The sequence below is a fragment of the Grus americana genome, chromosome 4, assembly GCF_028858705.1.
Source record: "Grus americana isolate bGruAme1 chromosome 4, bGruAme1.mat, whole genome shotgun sequence".
Classification (NCBI taxonomy): domain Eukaryota; kingdom Metazoa; phylum Chordata; class Aves; order Gruiformes; family Gruidae; genus Grus; species Grus americana.
Window position 1 is genome coordinate 63,756,182 of NC_072855.1, and position 21,930 is coordinate 63,778,111.

General features: G+C 40.8%; 1 protein-coding gene across 7 annotated transcripts in view; it reads left to right on the forward strand.

Moving 5' to 3' along the window:
* ARHGAP24 (Rho GTPase activating protein 24) overlaps positions 1 to 19,721 on the forward strand; it is a 230,871-nt gene extending 211,150 nt beyond the window's left edge. For all 7 annotated transcript variants that reach the window (XM_054825404.1, XM_054825409.1, XM_054825407.1 and 4 more), the window contains 5 exons: positions 10,239 to 10,371; positions 12,614 to 12,687; positions 13,499 to 13,620; positions 17,211 to 18,279; positions 18,983 to 19,721. In XM_054825404.1, the coding sequence (XP_054681379.1) occupies positions 10,239 to 10,371; positions 12,614 to 12,687; positions 13,499 to 13,620; positions 17,211 to 18,279; positions 18,983 to 19,226 (1,642 nt within the window). In that variant the 3' untranslated portion in view covers positions 19,227 to 19,721. The remainder of the gene's footprint in view (positions 1 to 10,238; positions 10,372 to 12,613; positions 12,688 to 13,498; positions 13,621 to 17,210; positions 18,280 to 18,982) is intronic.
* The last annotated feature ends 2,209 nt before the right edge of the window (positions 19,722 to 21,930 follow it).

The window sequence follows — 21,930 nt, forward strand, 5'->3', positions numbered from 1 at the left end:
ATGAAATCTACTTTAAGGAACTAACAGTGCAATTAGGCAATCACTCATACTTGCTACTGTTTGAAATATCCTTGGTATTTCCAGTACAGCTCCACCTCTGTGTAAAATTGTCCCCTCCAGGGAATCCATTTTGCTTGCCCTTGGGGTATTTGCTTCTCTCTGCTTGTATGGCTTCTATTTTAAATGTAAAGTCCCTCAGCTCCTTTGCAAATCACACATTTGTAATGACACAAAGTGGATTATGACTATTTGTTCTGTAAAATTAGCATAGCAAATATGGCACTTCATAAGGAAAATAACATAAGGGTTTGTTATACAATTTTTACCTAGAAGGGGTACAAAATTGGATTTCTCTTTTTGTGTTACCCCTTTCCGTCTACTGTTCATCACAATTGCTACCAGATGACACGAGAGTTAAGACTGCTCAGGGAGAATAAAATATTTGAAATGTCACTGAAACAAATATTAATACTTACGTGATTGATTGATTGATTGATTGATGTATATGGCTTGGATTTTCATATCTACTATCACAGATGTATATAGTCCAGTAGTTCAGAAGAGTTTAAAGTTACATAGCTCACCTGCCTGTGTTTGTGTGTATGCAAAAAAGAGAAGGAAAGCACATAAATGCATATTTAGCAAAACAAAATCCCTGTTACTTTCTCTCATGGGTCTGAATTCCTCTAAAGAAATATCACTTACTGCTATAGGCACCATTGCAATCAGCTGAGGAAAGGGTATGTAAGTGGCAAATGCTAATGGTTATTTACCAGAGCCAAATAACCCAGAATGTAGGACTTGTATGTTCCTGTGCATTTAATCACTGGGATTGTTGAAGCAAAATAAGACAATGACGACAATGGTACTAAGATAATATCCTCAAGGTGAGAAGGACCACATGTACAATCCTTACTGTCCTCCAGAGACAAAGAATGTTTTAAAACTTTGGTGAATACAAGAAACTGGACCTGTCTCAGTGGGGCTGTGGTCTGCATTGGCACTGTATAGACTGCAAATAGACATTGACTTGGAAATCGCTGGTTATGAAAGTTGTTCTTTTATTTTACAAATACAAGCCTGTACATAAGAATTTCTTTGTTTAGAAGCAGATAGTTCCCCACAAGGAAGGGGCTTTATTCCCTTCTGAGTGGGAAAGTACGGTAATCCCTAAACAAAACATTTTTATGTGAAATGATGTCTTCACTAGAAAGTTGGTTCCTGCCAAACACAAATGGCCTTAGGTCTGTGAAAATTCCTGTTTGTTTCTGCATGTTCCAGGCTTCCTTCCCTGACCCTTACAATCTGCTCATCAGTTATGTCTCTGGAGCCACTTCCACATCCCTTCTAATTCCAGCCCTCTTTCTAACCAGCTAGCAGAAATAACCTCTGCATATGTCACAACTTAAAGACCTAGCCTAGCAATTAAATACACGTTAGGAGACACATTTCTAGCATGTTGTAAGGGTCATTAAATCGGTTTAATTGGTATCCTGCTGTAAGAGAGTGTGTTTTTAGTTATTGGCAGTGAATGAACATTTGTAGTTGATTCGCATGAATTTCAGTTTCAGAAATGGAGTTGGTATGTCAGCTGTGATTAAAAAAAAAAAGGCAGTCATGTAACTTGCCGATGACAAATGACTTCTTAGATGGCCATGGTCACCTTCAAGAAAGGATGACATTTTGTTACTATGCGGAAGGTCTGAGAGTGTGGTTTTTAAAGCATCTTTACTTAGGGTTACAAGATTTGTGGCTTTCTTTTCCAGTAAACAGTAACAGGTAGGTTATTTGTGGTGGTTTTCCATGTTTTATATATACTTGCAATCCTTGCAGAATCTTACAGGAACTTAACAGCCTTTCTGAAAACCTGTCAAATGATGAAATAATTTAGCAGTGTATTCACTGGAGCTGGTTGATTTTTTTTCTTGATGGGAACCCATCTGTTTCTTAGGCCTCTGCCCACCTTACCTGAAAGCATTTGCGTCTCTCTTTAAGGATCTATATTTTTCTAAGTAATTTTTAATGTCCTTCCATTGAGTTTGTCTTTTAATTTGTCTGTCCTAAATTGCTGTCTTCATTGCTGCTTTTAAAGCATCACTCTGTAGCCTGGATGAATTGGCTGCTGTTATAGTAACTGAAGTGGATGTCTAACTTGGAAATAGAGTCTGTCAATCTTCAGTATTCCTTGCGGTGCTTACTCCCCTGAATGGGTCCCTGGAAGGCAGCATGGATTGTAAAAATCATGAGCACAAGGACAAAGGAGTAGAATACTGTTTGGTTTTTTTTCTCTGTCTAAGCAGAAAAATAAGAATTGAGATCAGTGTTAACTTAAAGTAGAGCCAGGCTCTTGTTGCAGCAAGGAGAGGAGGACAGACAGCTCAGGGCTTAAAATGGTAAATGCTTTCATATATGTTTCACAAGTTGTAGGCAAAATTTCAGCTGGTACTTCGATTAGGCAGGGTACCACTTGCACTAGATATGCATTATGTAGGAAAATGATACAGAGAGTAATGCTTTGAAGATACCTACACAGAGGAACAAAAATCACAGAGGACATTCAACCAGTAATGTTATGCATTTGACCTGACCTTTGAATTTCTGGACCGATGCCTGACTACCAAAAACAGTTGAATCACTGTTGATTCATCATGACATTACTGACCAGGCTTTGCCCTCCTAGCCTCTGGGTACTGGCTTCTCAGCAGTAACAGTGCTCTGATTCTCTCTATATATACTTATGGACATTTGTAATATTCCCTTGATGTTGCTTACTCAGTGTTTCATCGCTAGTTTATCATGCACTTAAGCTGCCTGCAGACTGGCAGCAAAGGTACACACTGGGCAGCCAGTTAGGAGCTCATCCTCCCATGTCCGGAAAACATGTACTGGCCTGAGAGCTGCTCTAAAGACCTGAATGCTGCTAATCAGGAGCACAGTCATCAAATGTTGTGGTGGATACAGGCTATGTTGGTGAGGGAGACTCTCTGTTTCCAGATTGTGATCTGTGACACATCTGAAATGATGGAGCTGTAATTCTAGTAGTTCCAGGAGGTACTGATACACAAACTGAACTGTATTGTTCTCCTTTGATTTAGTACCAGAACTCCTAAAGGCATAGAATCATAGAATGGTTTGAGTTAAAGATCATCTACTGCCATGGGCAGGGACGCCCGCCACTAGACCAGGTTGCCCAAAGCCCCTTCCAGCCTGGCCTTGAACACTTCCAGGGAGGGGGCATCCACAGCTTCTCTGGACAGCCTGTTCCACTGCCTCACCACCCTCACAGTGAAGAATTTCTTCCTAATATCTAATCTAAATCTACCCTCCTTCAGTTTAAAGCCATTACCCCTCATCCTATCGCTCCATGCCCTTGTAAACAGTCCCTCTCCAGATTCCCTGTAGGCCCCTTTAGGTACTGGAAAGCTACTGAGTCTCCCCAGAGCCTTCTCTTCTCCAGGCTGAACAACCCCAACTCTCTCAGCCTGTCTTCATAGGAGAGGTGCTCCGGCCCTCTGATCATCTTTGCGGCCCTCCTCTGGACTCGCTCCAACAGCTCCATGTCCTTCTTATGTTGGGGGCTCCAGAGCTGGATGCAGTACTCCAAGTGGAGTCTCATGAGAGTGGAGTAAAGAGGCAGAATCACCTCCCTTGACCTTCTGGTCACGCTTCTTTTGATGCAGCCCAGGATGTAGTTGGCTTTCTGGGCTGCAAGTGCACACTGCCAGCTCATGTTGAGCTTTTCATCCACCAACACCCCCAAGTCCTTCTCCTCAGGGCTGCTCTCAATCCATTCTCTGCCCAGCCTCTAGTTGTGTTTGGGATTGCCCTGACCCACATGCAGGACCTTGCACTTGGCCTTGCTGAACTTCATGCAGTTTGCACCAGCCCACCTCTCCAGCCTGTCAAGGTCCCTCTGGATGTCATCCCTTCCCTCCAGCGTGTCGACTACACCACACAGCTTGGTGTCGCCAGCAAACTTGCTGAGGGTGCACTTGATCCCACTGTCCATGTCGCTGACAAAGATGTTAAACAGTGCCGGTCCCAATACTGACCCCAGAGGAACACCACTCGTCACTGGTCTCTGCTTGGACATCGAGCTGTTGACCGCAGCTCTGTGAGTGCGACCATCCAGCCACTTCCTTGTCCACTGAGTGGGCCATCAGTCAAATCCATGTCCCTTGCCCACCAATGCTGTAACCCCGTCACAGAAGGCCACCAAATTTATTAGGTATGATTTGCCATTAGTGAAGCCATGTTGGCTGTCACCAATCACCTCCTTATTTTCCATGTGCCTGAGCATAGTTTCCAGGAGGATCTGCTCCATGACCTTGCCAGGCACAGAGGTGAGATTGTAGTTCCCCAGGTCTTCGGTTTTTCCCTTTTTGAAAATGGAGTTATGTTCCCCCTCTACCAGTCAGTGGAAACTTCACCGGACTGCCATGACTTCTCAAATATGATGGAGAGTGGCTTAGCAACTTCATCTGCCAGTTCCCTCAGATCCTGCAGATGTGTCTCATCAGGTCCCATGGACTTGTGCTCGCTGCCCTAAGGATCTTGAACTCCACCATTTCATGGTCACTGCAGCCAAGGCTGCCCTTGAGCTTCACATTCCCCACCAGCCCCTCCTTGTTAGTGAGAAAAAGGTGCAGCATGGCACCTCTCCTTCTTGGTTTCTCTATCACTTGGAGAAGGAAGTTATTATCAACACATTCCAGGAACCTCCTGGATTGCTTATGCCCTGCTGTGTTGTTCCTTCAACAGATATTGGGGTGATTGAAGTCCCCAGTGAGGACCAGGGCTTGTGAATGTAAGACCACTCCTACTTGTCTGTGGAGTTCCTCATCTGCTTGGTCTTCCTGGCTGGGTGGCCTGTAGCAGACCCCCACTACAGTGTCCCCTGTTCCTGCCCTCCCTCTAATCCTGAGCCATAAGCTCTCGGTGGGTTCCTCATGCATGCCCAGGTGGAACTGCATGCACTCCAGCTGGTCATTGACATGCAGGGCAACACCCTCTCCTCGCCTCTCCTATAAATGGAATTATAGCTTCACAGCTTGTTGTTCCCTACTGTTTGTTCTTTATGCAAACTGTTTATGTGTCATCATGATCTAGAGCTATTTTTGGCACAGCATTAATCTTTTCGTAATGTGACATACCCTGTTAATATTTCCTCTCTGAGAGTTTATGAGGAGCTTGTTGGCTTAGTGCTCTGGAGCACTGACTCCAGCTCTCTGAACACACTGTCTGCTTGTCCGAGTGTGAGCGTTATGTGTGGATTTCTGGTGACCTGCTGGCTTCAGTAATTTTTGTTTATGGTAGAGAGGATGAAAAACTCCAAGCGGTGTAATCGGTCTGACAGCCACTTCCACAGTGTCTCTGTGGTATCACAAAGGAAAGTGCTGTCAAAACAGCAATGCCATGAGGGATATTAATGACAAAGTTCAGATGAATGGGGCTTTGAATATGTGTAGTCTGATGACTAAGGAGAGGCTGTGGTGCATTTGCATTTGTAATGCTTTTGCATGGACAGTGGGGCTGTGGGGGATGCTCCTTTGTAAACGTATTAACAGTAATGCAGTATTAATGTTTTAGTGAGGTAAGTAATCTTTTTCAGACTTTCCAGCACGACATGCCAATATTGACTGTATCTTAGCTCGCTAATGCTTTTTGTGTTGCATTCAATTTTCTGCTTCGTGCTTTGTCATTCCCATTTCAAGCTTGTAATTATTCATTGTGCACTTGGAGAAAGTCTGCCTCAAGTAATGAGGGTTGTTCCAATTTAGATAACAGAGGAGTTTCTGCTGGTATTGACGTTCTCTATTTTAATACTTGTTAATGAATCCTTTTACTCATGTTAATTATGAACGTGTAATCATGGAACACTGTCAGATAGCAAAAGAAATACCAAGATAGGTCTAATCATTAAGTTTCTGTAGCTGTAATGGTCCTAGAACGTAAGCAAGGCCAGGTTTGAAGGGAGAAATACTGCCTTGTCTTAAACTAATCAGTTGTAGCTGGAAAAAGTCCAGCAGGAAAAGATCCTCTACAGGCCCTGGAAAGATCCATGTCTTACAAACTACACAAATGCCCTCAAGGCAGATATATAAATGCTGTTGGTTGACTTAGACTGTGGACAGAACACTGCAGACCAGAAAGGGAAATAAATGCTCCCAATCCTCAAGAGAGCTTGAAGTTCAGCACTCTTTTGAAACTCACAGCTGTCCTCTGTGGCTAAAATGCACTTAATAGTATATGTGGATTGAAACACCTAAAATACAGATGAATTAAAACTGGATTCTGCCATTCTTAAGTTTTCCTCTGTATTTATACCAAAAGGTGTGAAAAACCAAACTAGACTGCAAGGTCTAAACAGGTCTCAGGCTATATGAAACACTTTTAGTTACATTATTATAAAAAAATGGACATATTTTTATACCAATATTTACATTGAAATAAGAAAGTTTCTAGCTTTTGTCTAAGTGCTGTTAAATAGAATTTAAAAATCCAGTTCTTAAAGAACTTTGTAAACAGTATGTGTGTGTATTTATCTATGTTTATTTATGCTGCCAAAATCTGTATGGTAATTTCTGTATAGATAGATTAAGTCCTAAGCAGTTTTTCAGTACAGTTTAGGAAAATAAAGGTAACAAAAATTTTCCAAAACCTATTTGCAGTCCCACCATCTTGTGGCAGTCTGTGGTATTGCCTTAGCATTCGGTCAGCAGAAGGAAAAAAAAAAATTAAAAAATTAAAAATTGCAACTATGTCACTGTCTACTAATTGGGACCTGGATTTCTAACCCCAGATCAGAAAGCACCTTTCTGTAGACTTGTACGCAGCATGTACTTTAGAAGCTTAGTTTGAGAACACAAGTCTTTTTATTGTTTCCTTGCTCCTCAGCATCCTGCCTTCCCACTTCTCTCTCAGTTCTTCCTTAGTAGAGCTACAGTTCAACTAATCCTTCATAGTGATAGTCTATCAGTAGTTCACACTGAAAGGAGAAAGTTTATAAATTGCATTAGTTTTCAGGACTTTTGTCCCCTTCTTCAGCCTTTTTATCCTTCATTTGCTGTGCCCTCAAGGAGCAAGTATTCTACTTCACACTCGGGACTGGTGTAAAATTAATCTTATTTACTACACAAAGCATGATCCTGGCAGTAAAAAGAAGAGAAGATATTGCTTGATCCCCTCACTGGGAGACCTGTGTGCTAACTTTTAATTATTCTTCAGTAACTTCTCTCACTCAGCGTGCTTGAATCTTGTATTTTGGAAAGGCCTCTCTAGTTTTATGCAAATGGTCTGGTCTCTGGAAAGATGTGGTTCAGTTCTTCAGCAAGGCCTGAGGAGTTTCTTTGTTCAAATAATAAAAATCGTAATAATACAATCTTCAGAAAGACCATCAATGCTGACCAAAGTTACATTCTCTGCAGAGTGATGGCCTGTGCTCCCTTTGACGCCGCAATGTAGGGCACTGTCCAACAGCTGCCAGCTCACATCTGCTCTCTGTGGCTGCTGCTCTCCTTCAGAGTCTGCAAAAGTCTTTCCTTCTGTATTTGCTATTTGCTTTCCTGATGCACCAACAACTTAGGAAACTGAAGATCTCTCTGTAAAATTTGCTTCTTGTATAAGGCTGAATAGTGGCAACTGCCTGGGCATGCATGCCATAGTTCTAAAAACTAGCACCAATGACAACAAGATGTGTAAGCAACTACCTGAGAGATTACTGGGGTCTTGGTTTTAAACCCTTAGGTTGTGCAGTCTGTAAAGAGTTTTGTTAGCCAGGATGACAAGAAGAGCTTAAATTCACTTAGTTGAATCTGGATTGGGTGTGGGTAGAAGGCAAAGGTTAGAGGTCAAATCTGACCTAGCATTTAAATTTCTCATGAAATAATACAACTGTGTCTAGTTTCATGTATAGTACTGTTCCTTACATATCTTATATATGCATCTGAGCAATGGGGCAGATTCCATTTTGGATCCAAGTCAATCTACAAGTAGAGGATTGCAATCAAGGGATTAAAATTTGAACCTTCCTTAAAAATGCAGACTTTTGTTACTGCTTTGTTTATAGAGTTTCTCTAGAAAATGCTTTTTGGAATTTTGGCTGGGAATTATTAATGACTGAAATAGAAATGTTTTCTGGGAATTTATTTCAAGGGGTGGTGGTTAACATTTAAATAGATACAGTGCTTTATTATTTCTCTTCTGTTTTGACTTCGATTGCTCATACCATACCACATTAATCTAAGGTTGTTCCCATCATTCTTGTTAAGATTTAACTTAGTAAAAGCCATTATTGTTTTAACAGATCATTCCAAAATAATGATTAACATACCTCTAGCAAAGCTTAAGTGTGTCAAATACCAGTGGTTCCCTTTGAGAGACTGTGAGTTTAAAAAATGTTCCAAGTGTGAAGTCTCCAAAGAAAAAGAAAATACACAATAATGCACGTTGTAGAAACGTCTGTGCATTTTCTGTTTCTTATGAATGAAATTACCATAATTTAGTATCTGGTTTTTTGATTTTTCAGAAGTTGGAGGGAAAGATATCAGCTTGCAGTGCAACTCTTTATGTGAACCAGGGAAAGCATGTAGAACATTCCAGTAAGGATTTGAATAAATGCCTGAGTAGCTAAATCCAGAGATGGGTCAGAAGTAGTGCAAGAGAGGTTTCTTCATGCTAACTTGTAGTTTTTATCTATTTCTATTTATTTCTTTTCAGAGAAGCACTCCTAAGTTACCAGAATGTCACTTTACACACCACAGAAACATTTAAGCAGGTTTTATTGCAAACTCTGAACTTGTGATTTTGATCTTTCTCCCATCTTACTTTCAGTACACCTGATAAACAGCCTAGGCTCCTACTAGCTGTATCCAAAAACCCATTAAGTTTCTGATATGTCATACCAGGTCTTTGACTGTCAGCCCTATAACATTACCTGTTGTGCTAGCACTCAGACATTTTCTAAGTTCGGTTGCAATGCCTTAGCTTACTTAGTACAGGATAGAGCTAAAACTCATTTCCCATGGAATTATGTTCCTGTGTGTAAAGTATATCGAGGTTTTCGGTGTAACGGTACAGCTAAAAGGCACAGTAGTCATCTCGTGGGAGCCCATAGGAAAAAGATGCATGCCAGGGAAAGAACTGCAGTTCAGATGGGGAAGTTTCAACTAAACACCTGTGGTATATATGGTCTCCTTTAAAACTTGCTTAATACTGATACCAGAGTGTCATGATTTAACCCGGCAGGTAGCTAAAACCACCACAGCCATTCACTCATTCCGCCCCCCCCCCCCCCCCCCCCCCACTGTGGGATGGAGGAGAAAATCGAAAAGGAAAAAAAAGTAAGACTTGTGGGTTGAAATAAAGAGAGTTTAATGGGACAGAAAAGGAAGATTAATAATAATAATACAAAAAAAGTTATGAACAGCAAAATTTCTCATCACCTAACGCTGATGCTCAGCAAGTTCCTGAGCTGCCCCACCTCCTGGCCCACCCTCCAGTTATATACGGAGCATGACATCATATAGTATGGAATATCCCTTTGGCCAGTTTGGGTCAGCTGTCCTGGCTGTGTCCCCTCCCAGCTTCTTGGTGCTCCCCTGCCTCCTCGTTGGCAGGGCAGTGTGAGAAGCTGAAAAGTCCTTGACTGCTTGGCAACAACTAAAAACATGTGTGTTATCAACATTATTCTCATGCTAAATCCAATGCACAGCACTATACCAGCTGCTAGGAAGAAAATAAACTCTATCCCTCCCTAAACTAGGACACAGAGGAGATGGTGATATAGTGGAGTGGAGACATGTTGGGCATGTTTTGGGAGCTGGAGCCATCTCTGGTAGGAGAATAATCCCCACTGTGTAAATATAATACCTGGTTTCTTGCTCAGGTGAAAATGAAAAACATCTGTTGAGATGGATTTTGCATGCCTGATGTGAGATGCCTATGTAAGAGAGCCAAGATCTTCTCAATACCTGTGCCTGCAAATAGGACCTTATGTTTAATTATATATGGTAATAAATCAGCAGAGTTGACAGACTCTTGCTTGCAGGTATTCTTTATAGGACAAACACACATGCCCCCCCGCCCAAAAGATTACAGATACAATCTATAAATGTATATACTGGTGCTGAGTAAAATCTGAGGTGACAATAGAAACATTAAGGGGCAGTTTTTAGCCTGTCAATCTCACAGTATTATCCTGATTCACAGTAACGACTTCTTATACTTCAACCCAACAGCAATACAGATGTGCACACAGTGGCATCACTGCTTAAGCTGTACCTAAGGGAACTCCCAGAACCAGTGATACCGTACGCAAAATACGAAGATTTTCTTTCCTGTGCCAAAATGCTCAGCAAGGATGAAGAAACGGTGAGTTGGGAACTTGACAAAGATGAAATAAAAGGCTGGCATGTTAGAACCTGCTCCAATTTTGAGCAGGAGAGAGGCTGGTGATTACCTATCCTAATTTAAGATGTGCATCTATTAGTTGAGGCTGGTTTTATATGAAAATTGTTGCGACCTAGGTCATTTGGAAGTCTAAATAAAGGCACATAGCATAACCTTAGCTGTATTTATCGCATGTAACTGTATCCAGTTCAGGTAGACATCACTGTGGTCAATAGCTTCCATTTGGCATGGAAGAGACTTATATTTTCATGGATTATCATTCTGAACTGTAAAAGGAAGGGTCTTAGTAGCTGCTGTCCAACTCTTCCCATTGAATCAGGGGTCATTTTCTTCTAAGCATCAGGATGCCAACTTTTACTGATTTCTGACTGAAAGCCAACAGACTGTCATTGCCTGTCATTGAATCAGAAGGCCTCAAAAAGATGGAGGCAGGCCAGTGGAAGCAGGCCACCTTCCAGACTCTTTTAAAACAGCATAACACAGATGAACAAAATAAGGATTCTGACTGATAATATGTGCCCTGCAGTGACACAGGCCTACGATATATTAGTCTGAAGACATAAGAAACTGATTGCTTGTTTTCACATTGTTCTGTGTGCTTATGGGTAATGAGGGCAACCCTGATATTTTCTTTTCAAAGTAAATACAAATAGGCTCATTCTGTTGATTTCAGTCTACTCCCCTAACTTTCTAAGGTGGTTTTTTTTCTGTTTAATTCCTTTTTTTATATTTCAAATCCTGCTAGAACCGGAACCTCTTCTATCTAATCTTCTAATCAATTGAATAGGAGCCCCTCTTTTCTAACTAGGAGACCATCTCCTTTCTGAGCCTTCAGTTGATGACTGCCAACAGCAGAGGTGGTAGTTGTTCTCATCTGATGGAATGGTGGGGGGGGAAGAAAGGTCTGTGGCAAACTGTCTACTATGGTCATAATCTCTTACACACGCTGAAATCAGACTGGTTTCTTTGCTGTCCTTTACAGCTTGCTACAAGGTGCAGATTTTTGTCAGCTGCTTGCAAAAGGTGTGAGCGGGCTGTTCAGCTGGTTTAATTCGAGCTGCTCTTTGCACAAGTTATGGCAGGAGATCCTCAGAGCTAAAGTTGTTAGTGCATGTTGCATTATGTCTCTAACCATTGATAGTTCCAGCGTAAAGCCACCTGACACCTCTGCAGTTAGTCATCATGCAGTTTATACTTGCAGTGATATTCATTTTCAGATTAAATTTTTAGCCATTTTATATTGGCTTAGTCCAGAGCATATTTATGTAGTTCCTCTGCAACTATGTCACAAAGCACTTTATTAAATTAATTTTGAAAGCATGATTCAAATTACAGTGGTCTTTTGGTGCTGGAGTTGGTGCTGGCAGTTTGTGAAAAATCAGTACTATAGGTGATGAGCCACATCAGTCCTCTTTAGGCTGGCTTAGTGGTCTAGCTATAAGGCTGTCTGACCAGAATTTCAGTTGATCTTTCTCCATGCAGCAGTTAAAAGTGCAGTCACTGTTAAGGGAGAGTGCTGTGCATCTTGTTTCCTTTCTTAGGCCACAACCAGCAAACTTGTGCACTATGATGGTCCACCCATCTTGATTTGCATTTGTTTCAAAACCCCACTGATGCTGGCAAAGTACCAAAACTCTATACTGAAAGAGTCTAAAGGCACTGGTTGATAACGAGCGTAGCCAGAGTCTGTTTCCACTGGGCACAGAAATTAGTGTGTGATGTTCTGCTTGTCCCATTCCAGGATGGGCACAAACTGAAATAACTGTTTATTGGTCTGAATCTAGTATGGACCAGAACTTGGTAAAATACCTAAATAGTTTCTCATACGAAAGTGCCAACTAGTTCAGACCAGAGCTGTTCCTGGAAGCTTCAGCCTTGTTATCAGCAGGAGGAGGAATGGAGCCCCTGGTCAAAAAAAGAAAGAGTGAAAGAGAAGGGAAAGACAGGATGAAACCAAGTTATGTATTTACTTGTTTATTTTTATGCAGAGCTAATCCTTGTTAACCAAATACAGCTTTCCGCATCCAAAATGGGTTCTACAAGCTTTTCCTGATGGTAACTGTTATATAGCATTTAAAGCTGCAGTTTCAGTGATGTGTTTATTCTCTTGTAATTTGAATTGCTGACATTTTTTTGAATCTCTGGTAAAATACTAAGAAACTGTGCCTCCCCACTCTTTTTTTTTTTCTTAAACCACTTAAAGGGCCTGAAAGAACTAGTGAAGCAAGTGAAGAGCCTGCCAGCTGTGAATTATAATCTGCTGAAATATATCTGTAGGTAAGTGCTCCTGCAAGAGTATCACAATGATATCATTATAACTGCGAGCTGACAGACAAACCTGTCTGTGTATGTGCCCTGAAGGAAAAGCATTACTCACAGTTGGAGGATTGGTGAACTTAAGTGAATGCACTAAAAATATAGGTTTACTGCATGACTAATTACTAATTTGTTCTATCAAGGTGCACGGTTATGACTTTCCTTTCATAAGCAGGCTGCACTCAACAAGAAATGCAAGAAGGTAGAAGTGAATATATTCTATCCTCTTTATAGGACCCTGTTTTCCCCATTTCTAACTGCAGTTATTGGCCTTGGCTGTGCGCTCCTGAAGCATGGTATCCTTGAAAACTATGTGTGTCTTGTAGTATATACAGTAGTTTTGTGGATACATCTAAGATCTTAAAAAACATGTCTCACACAGTTGCAATTTGTGAACTATAGAAAGTTCCCAGCATAAAAAAAAATATTTAAAAGAATATAAACTTTTTTTTTAATTGACAGTTTGCATTTTGAGGATGTTTAATGAGCCAAGTAGTTGATTAATTATGCTGGAGAAAGTTACCATCTTCAACAGAGTTATCTTGTAGTCAGTCCAGATTCAGATTTAAATTTTGTTTCCATGTATAATTTTGAAGAAAATCTGAAGAAGTTGAGGAGAATAGCCTTGAGCTTTCAAGATGTTCCATGAGGATTTGGAATGGAATACTTGAACTATGTTAAAAAACCATCACACTCTTTGAAGTTTGTTTGTTTTGTGGGTTTTTTTATTTCCTTTTCACATGTTCTTTAAAGGCCTCTTTCTTCCCCACAGATTCCTTGATGAAGTCCAGTCTTATTCAGGTGTAAACAAAATGAGTGTGCAAAATCTGGCTACCGTTTTTGGGCCCAACATCCTTCGCCCCAAAGTGGAAGATCCTCTGACTATCATGGAGGGTGAGCTTACTGTACATAACTTACAATAGAAAGAAGTAATGTACATACCAGTCCATGTGGTATGTGCAGTAAGTTCTATATATCTGTTTTATAGACAGAGAATTCTTCAACTTGAATGAACTTATGGGTTAAATCTTGCAGGTTATTATAAGTGACTTAAATGTGCAGCATTGCAAACAGACTTTGTATGAGATTGTGCTGCCCTGGAAACTTCTCTAAAAATGTACTTTTTCTCTCAAAACTTGCTGCAAATATGGCATGTTCTTATTCAGCATGTGTGGTTGGAGTGCGGTTAATATTCTACCTGCAGTTCTTAAGGATGAGAAGAAGTTAGTACAGGTTCATGCTGCAGTGACCCATGTAGAATCCCCCTACAAGGCAGTGGTATATTACATGCCTTCTTGCACAACAGTGATCGAATTGTCAGCTGCCTTCTGTTGTTTACAGCAATGTCCAGATGTAGCATTTTGCTGTGATTAAGACAGAAATACAGCCATGACAAATCTCCTGTAATTTCCTCCTAGGCTTAATCTTTGTGACTTTAATTCTCCATAAAATACATGACGCCTTTTCTCCCTCCAAACGCTTTTTTCTTAATATGTAGGATTTACTTAACTTTCTCAGAAATTAGGGCTGTACACAGACCCTGCACTGAAAACTTTGCCAAAATTCAAAAATGCAGTGTTCATAGTGTATTTGAGAGTGTGGGGATTTATTCTTTTTCCGAGAGTTTGATGCTTATTCTCTTCCCCAGATACAACAATTCCCCATATACTTTGTTCCTTTACTTGTTTTACTGAAGTCTCATGTTTCCTCCTCCTTCAATTCTTAACACACAACTATGTTGTTGTGAACAGAAGCATGGCGTTTCCAGATCATATATGAAAGCAGTGAATGCCCAGGGTTAGCTGTCTGAACAGTAGCTCAGACAAACCAGAAAACCTTCTAACGTGGAAAGGGTTTTTAATCATCATCTTCACTTTAATGTCTGGATTCTCATTGTCACAAAGAATGATTTGATCATGCATTTGTCGCAAAAGGGTTTGCAAGAGCAGGTGTCCAATTTATGTGCCTGTTTATTATGACTCTGCATGAGTATCGTCAAACCTGTGCAGCTTGAAATACCCTTAAATCTGCATTTGTGGCTTCCCCCTGATTTCTGTACATACTTGTCTCGAGTGCGCTGTGACTATCTCATATGGGGGTGCAGGGACGAGCTTCGCTGTGTTATTGAAGTCCTAGTTTACACGTTATATCATCTCCCCATGGTATTTTAAGAGAGAAACACAAGAATCTTTCCTGCTTTGTTTCCTTCCTCTTCAACTGTCTTGTCTCTCGCGGGAGTTACATTTTGTGTGTGTGTGCACGTGCATGCTGCCTATCACTTCACTTTGAACTTGTCTCTTTGTTTGTACCTACAGAACTGTCAGACTGACTGGAATAGTAGCTTCTCTTACCCTGACACTTCTGTAGAGCTTAGCATCCTGGTAGATAACTGCTGTGAATGTTTCTCTTGGTCAGGCAGCAAACTGTCCCTTTTTTTCCATGTTTTTGCATTAAATAGTACAAAAAGTACTTCACATTATTCGATAGATTGGAATTGGAAAGACATGTCACAGAGCTGATTTATACCACTGAAGTCAATGAGAATGGTATCACAGGATGACATTTACTGATGGCATACCATGTATCTTCAGCTCACCTGGGGCAGGGGAGATGAATGGAGATTTGGGATGGGGAGAGACAAGTTAGCCATTCCTAAATAAAATACTAACTTCTAGGTTTTTATTTTTCCAGAACTGGCTACTGCCTAAAGTTTTTGGGCTGGTTTAGGGGTGGGGGGTTTGTTTGGGGGTTTTTTTTAAAGTTTGAGCAAGAAAGTTTTTGGTTTGTTTTTTTTTTTTTTTTTAAACCAGGTGGAAAGGGAAAATAATACGTTTTTCCAGTTCTTGAAAGCAACTCTCTAGCTTGCTTATCAACAGCCCTAGCACTAAAATGATGGTGGCTGGTGTAGGAAATGGCATGTATACTACACTCATTGAAGGGAAATGCATACATTTTTTAACTAATGAGAAACAGGTTTGAATTAACAGATTTATGACTTCTCTTTAAGCATAACTTTAAGCTTTGACATGAGACAATGCTGATTTGCAATTAGGCTATGCATAATTAAATGCATAAGAACTTTTAACAAAGACTGTACATCAGTTGATGCTCATGGCCACCCTTCTTCATTGCTCTTTGCTTTTTGGAAAATACAGAGTACTTTTCTTGCACAGTCATTCAAAGTCAAACATGCAGCTATGGATAGCCATACCTGTATAATGGGGATGAGGAGATGGTTTTGTTTGGTTCAAGAGAGACTTTCCAGAATTCCAATCATGGGGCAATTTTTTCCTGTCAAATGCAGTGGTAAAATACCAGAGTACAGTGCAATGTTTGTAGTAAAATTCTGCACATAACAGTTAGTGTTCTTGGAAGGAATACAGCTAAACATGCCATGGGAATAACTAAGTGAATTGTCCTGCTGCATAGTTCTAATTTATGATTTTGCCTTAGCAAACAAACAAAAAAGAACACTAAAAAGAAGATGTTGTCCAGTACCCACATTGAATTGGCTCTTAGTAGTTGTATGTTAAAAGAGTCAGGTATAAAGATCTAGAATATTACAAAGGAGTTGATGTGAAACAATATTACGCAGTGGGAAATTATTGATCAGAAGAGCACAGCATGCCTCTGAAAGCTCTCTAGGAGCTTAAAAATGGGGTAGTTGTTATAACTACCTTGACCTTGTTCCTGTAATATTCCTAATAATCCTTAATGGGGGTCTGCTTAACAAAATAGAGTTGCACATTACCCCAAGTCCAGTTATAAATGCTAGAGTGTAAATTACAGTGCAGTCAAGTGGTGTGCACACCAAGGAGTTGTTCTTTAAGAGGAAAGGTAGACATCTATTACAGCAAGTAGCAAGCTGTGGTCCTGCATTACTTTCGTACTGTACTCTAACATGGCATAGTTTCCTGGTTCTATATAGTATCACTGTGGAGTGGTTAAAGGCATTCACATTAAATTAATTCTGTCATATTACTTCCCTGTTTTGCTCCAAAAGACTAAAATATCTGTGCTTCAGCTATGCAAATCCCTTGCCTGCCTGTTTTCTTTAAAACTACTAAATACAAGTACTGTGCCAGAATAAGACTGTGGTTTTACAAACAATTGCCACATTGAGTTGAAACACATCACTTACAATGATGTTATCCTTTGCTACTCATTATCTCCTCCTGTGGTCTTCCTGGGATGCAGTTACTGTCACTGTAACAGCTTCTTTGCAAAAGTTCCTGTTCTTGGGGGGTCTGTGAGGCCTGCTGGCTTGGTTTGATGGAAGGAAGAGGTGGTGCTGGTCTGGCCTGGTAGCCAGAGGCACTTCAGGCGTGTTAAAAGTTCACAGTGTTACACAGATGGATGCATTGCGTAAATGTTTGTATAAACTGAATGTTTACTAAGTATTTGTGGAATCTGATGGATAAAGTATACTTATGCCCTAGACGAAACAGGCCATTAATGACCACATGCTTGCTGTCTCCTTTCAGGTACAGTAGTAGTCCAGCAGCTAATGTCAGTGATGATTAGCAAACATGAAGAGCTGTTTCCCAAGGATGCAGACCCTCAGTTGGGACCTGAAGTATGCAACAACAACAATGAAATGCCAAAGAAAGCGATTGCAGGGCAGCTACAGAACAAAGAGAACAACAACACCAAGGAGACAGCAGTGAGGCGCTGCTCTTGGGACAAACCTGAGTCTCCCCAAAAGGGAAGCATGGACAATGAGTCTCCAACTGCTCTGCCAGGCAGCAAGACAAATAGCCCCAGGAACAGCATCCAGAAACTGGATGTCACCAGAAGCCCACCACTCATGGTGAAAAAAAATCCTGCTTTTAATAAAGGCAGTGGCATAGTCACCAACGGGTCCTTCAGCAGCTCTGTGGAGGGCCCTGAGAAGAGCCAGACCTTACCAAACTGTAACCTGCAAAGCAGGAGAACGTCATCCCTGAAAGGACCGGTGACTAAGATGGGCACACACAGCGTACAGAATGGAGGTGTGCGAATGGGTGTTTCTAGCACAGATGGGCACAGCAACACCCTCAACAGCCGGACCCCGGGCTGGGTGCCCAATGGCTACGTCACACTGAGGGACAACAAGCAGAAGGAATCGGTGAGTGAGTCAGGCCAGCACAACAGGCTTTCCACCTATGACAATGTCCACCAGCAGTTCTCTATGGTGAGCTCGGATGACAAACAGAGTGTGGACAGTGCCACCTGGTCAACATCCTCTTGTGAAATATCCCTCCCTGAGCACTCCAACTCCTGTCGTTCATCCACCACCACCTGCCCTGAGCAGGACTTTTATGTGGGTAACTTTGAAGACTCTGTGCTGGATGGACCACCACATGAAGACCTCTCTAACCCAGGTGACTATGAGAACAAAAGTGACAGAAGGAGTGTGGGGGGCCACAGCAGCCGAGCTACCAGCAGCAGCGATAACAGTGAAACGTTTGTGGCCAACAGTACTAACAATCACAGTGCTTTGCACAGCCTGGTGTCCAGCTTGAAGCAGGAGATGGCCAAGCAAAAACTAGAGTATGAGACAAGGATAAAAAGGTAAGATGATTTGGCTCTACCATCTGACTGCCTTTTGCAGAGTAAATCCAAGAAGATTTCCCTCTCATGACTTACTAGCAATCTGCACTAGCTGCAGTCACTTTTTGAGCATAGTATGCAGCGTAGTAGAGCACTTCTTATAATGTTTAATATGCATGACGACTATGTGTTTAGTACCACTGGGATTTCTGGTGCTTTCTATTGGAAAGCTAGATCCGAAATAGAGTCAATTTTTTAGACAAAACCCATGATGATAGCATTTTTTTTAAAATTGTTGATCCATATTTGCAACAACAGATAAACCATCTGAAGAAAGGAGATTAGCAGTGAAACAAAAGCATTCAGGACATTATCCTGACCTTGTAAGTGACACAAGTGCAACTACAGCAGGAGCTGAGTATCTACACTTCCAGAAGTAAAAGGAATATGTAGCCTGTTCCTGGACAATTAGATGGAGCTATTTGCTACTGTGCACCTTGGCAGTGGCTGTTATTAGGCATTTTCTAAATGAGCTACCGAAGCGATTGCCCTGTGAGAATGGTTCATTGATGAAGCCATGGTTTGTAGATACACCTCTCAAAAATTGAGTCTAAGCTTTTTAAGTGAACAGACACGTGTATGGATTTGTTGGTGGTGTGCATTTCTGCTCGAGTGAGTGAGGAGTGCTACTCAGGAGGTGTCTGCTTTTATTTCATTTTTGCAGCTTGGAGCAGAGAAATCTCACCCTGGAGACAGAAATGATGGCCCTGCATGAAGAACTGGATCAAGAGCGGAAGAAGTTCACAATGGTAGAAATCAAAATGCGTAATGCAGAACGGGCCAAGGAAGATGCAGAGAAGAGGAATGATATGTTGCAGAAGGAAATGGAGCAATTTTTCTCCACTTTTGGAGAACTGACAGTGGAGTCTCGCAGACCAGAAAGAGGCAACACCATCTGGATCCAGTGAGCATTGGAAGTGTAGACTGTGGGACTTTGGGGAAGGGCTTAGGGGTATTGTACTGTATCAGGTGGCTGGTCACCTGTCTGAGGCTAGTACTCAACATAATGTTATAAACCCTTGAAGGAAGAAATCATACAGACATTAACCACTCATATCTACAGTGTGTACTTATCAAATTATACTCTTTTTGAATGCTTCATGAGACTACTGTCAAGTGTTACAACTGGATATGTGTATATAAATTTTAAAAAAATCACCTTAGAGAGCAAGAGATGTATCTCAAGAAATATTTTAATGCAAGTCTTGTATTTAAACTGGTAAATTGAAATGTTGTTGCAATCAAGCTTTATATCAAGGCTTTTCTCCCTTGCACTTAACATAATAAGCTATTTTTGGCATTGTGTTACCATCAGCTTATTTTGTATATCAAATGTTTTTTGTTTTTTTTTTTTGTTTGTTACCCCTCTTGCTGGGGAGTGAAGATAAACAGATATGTTAAGCTATATGTGCCCGTGGTTAACCCTGATTTGCGTCGCTTCTAAAAAGACAGCAGGATGAGAAACAGCAGCACACTACAGGCAAAGTAAAGCAGTACTAATTTAACAGAATTGATGGCCAGGGTAGAAAGTACCATGGCACTCGTGTTGTAAAAACCAAATGAGGCTATCAAGTCTGCAAAATTGGAGACAATGGCAAAAGCTGCTTGTTTGGGAGCATACATGAGTGACAGAGTAAGAAGTTGGGAGAGGGGAAAAGGGAACTTAAGGGGAAGTCAATCACATGACCAGAGCTTTTTGGGGTACCCTAGAGAAGCCCTGTGCCTGATCACTGCAGCTCAGAGCAGAAATATAAACCAGTTGTTCTGACCATATTTGCATCTGACTCTCCTCTGGGTGAAAGTGAATCCTTTTTGTAATGCTGGTGAAGGGACACACAGAGGGGGTGAACCAGACGTCCTGAGAGCCTTGTCAGTGTGATGAGTGCTGAAAAAAATAACAAAAAAAATTATGTCCAGACTAGAAATTACCGGAGCAACTGTGTAACAAACAGGAAATAAGGAAGAAAACACACTAACATATTCACCACCCATATTTACAGTGTATATTAGCAAGTTATCATGCTGTCTGAATGCTCCATGAGATTACTGTCAAGTGTTACAACTGTGAAAGTTCCCAGGCTCTCAGCATCACCAAGGGAACAGCCTGGAGCCTACCAGCATGCAGAGTGCCAATGAAAAAGAAACAGCAAAGCCATGCTGTAAATTAATAATTTGTTTGGCATCTTTAAATATAGTAAGTATAAATGGTATTTTCTACACCACGTTAAGGGTTTTTTTTGTTTTTAACTTTGTGTTTAGGACTGTATTATTAGAGAGTGTTGTTGAGACATCTTGGCTTCCCTCTAGTGTCTGTTAAATATATTGCAATTATTTTTTAATTCCAATTGAGAAAGAATGATGAAGGTAGCCTCAAAGAACATTCTTGGTTATAGCATGTATATTAGAGAAGTATTAATTAGATGTGGGAATTATACTGGGAAGCAAACATGAGGTTTACATTTCAGAGAAATACTAACTTACAATGGAGAATTACGCATGGTGTTTGTGGATGCATTATTTGTGTCTGGTGAGGTTCAGAATCCCCTGTCAGGGCACCTGTTGTACTAATTACTGTGAACATGTCTAATGCACATCCAGTCTGTATGTAAATCAGAAAAAGACAGGGAAAGATCAGGATAATAGGAAGGTGCATGTTTTATATCAGTTAGCAGCAATCACAAGATGTCCCCCAATGGTGAGAGAAGAAAACAGATTACTATGTTAATTCGATTTTTAAATTGAATGAGAGAGACCTTGATATGTGATGTAGTAGGCCTCAAGTCGACTGTATCTGACATCTGTTGACATGACAGCAAAGTCTCTGAGATAAGTATTTTCTTAACTGGAATTCATATTTTTACAGTAGCTGTATACAGTAATCCCTGCAGCAGTATCCTGAGGTGGAGACAGTGCTGCATTCTCATTCAGGGTAAGCCAATTTTCTCATTTTGATTTCCTCTAGCAGTCCCCATGTCGCTCAAGCTCTGTTCTTCTCTTAAAATTTAAAGGAATACACAACTCCTAAGACTAGTTCAAGGACCTGTGTAAATGAGGACATAAAGTTCAGTCACCAGGCACAGCAGTGCCACTCCAAAGTTACCAGTTGATATGATAGCAAAAATAACAGCTACTTGATAAAATTTTATTTCTGATACTTGTTCAAAATTGACAAGGAATAGGAATTTCATTTCACATCCACATCTGCCTCCAATGCCCTAGGCTATGCAATATGAATGGAAGAAGGGAAGGTATTTATAGTCATGTACTCAGCATTCTGTGTTCAATTTCGATTATCCTTGGTCTTCACAGGAACTCACTGGAGGCTTCCAGTGATTTGTATGTGCTGCATGTTTTCCTTATTTGTTTGAACAGGCTTCTTTATACACATCTGTTTCTGAACTCAGATTATTTGGTTGCTTTCTGAGGGTTAGTTCTTGGTCTACCCTGAAGTCTACCGACAAACTACAAGAATGCAGTTCAGAACGGGTTTTTGCTTATCTTCAGGTTTTTGCATTCACCGTGCCCAAGATGGTTTATAAGACAACCTATTTCAGTAAAAAAATCTTCATTTTTTGTGTATATAGATCGTCCTTATTTTTATATTGTTCTTTT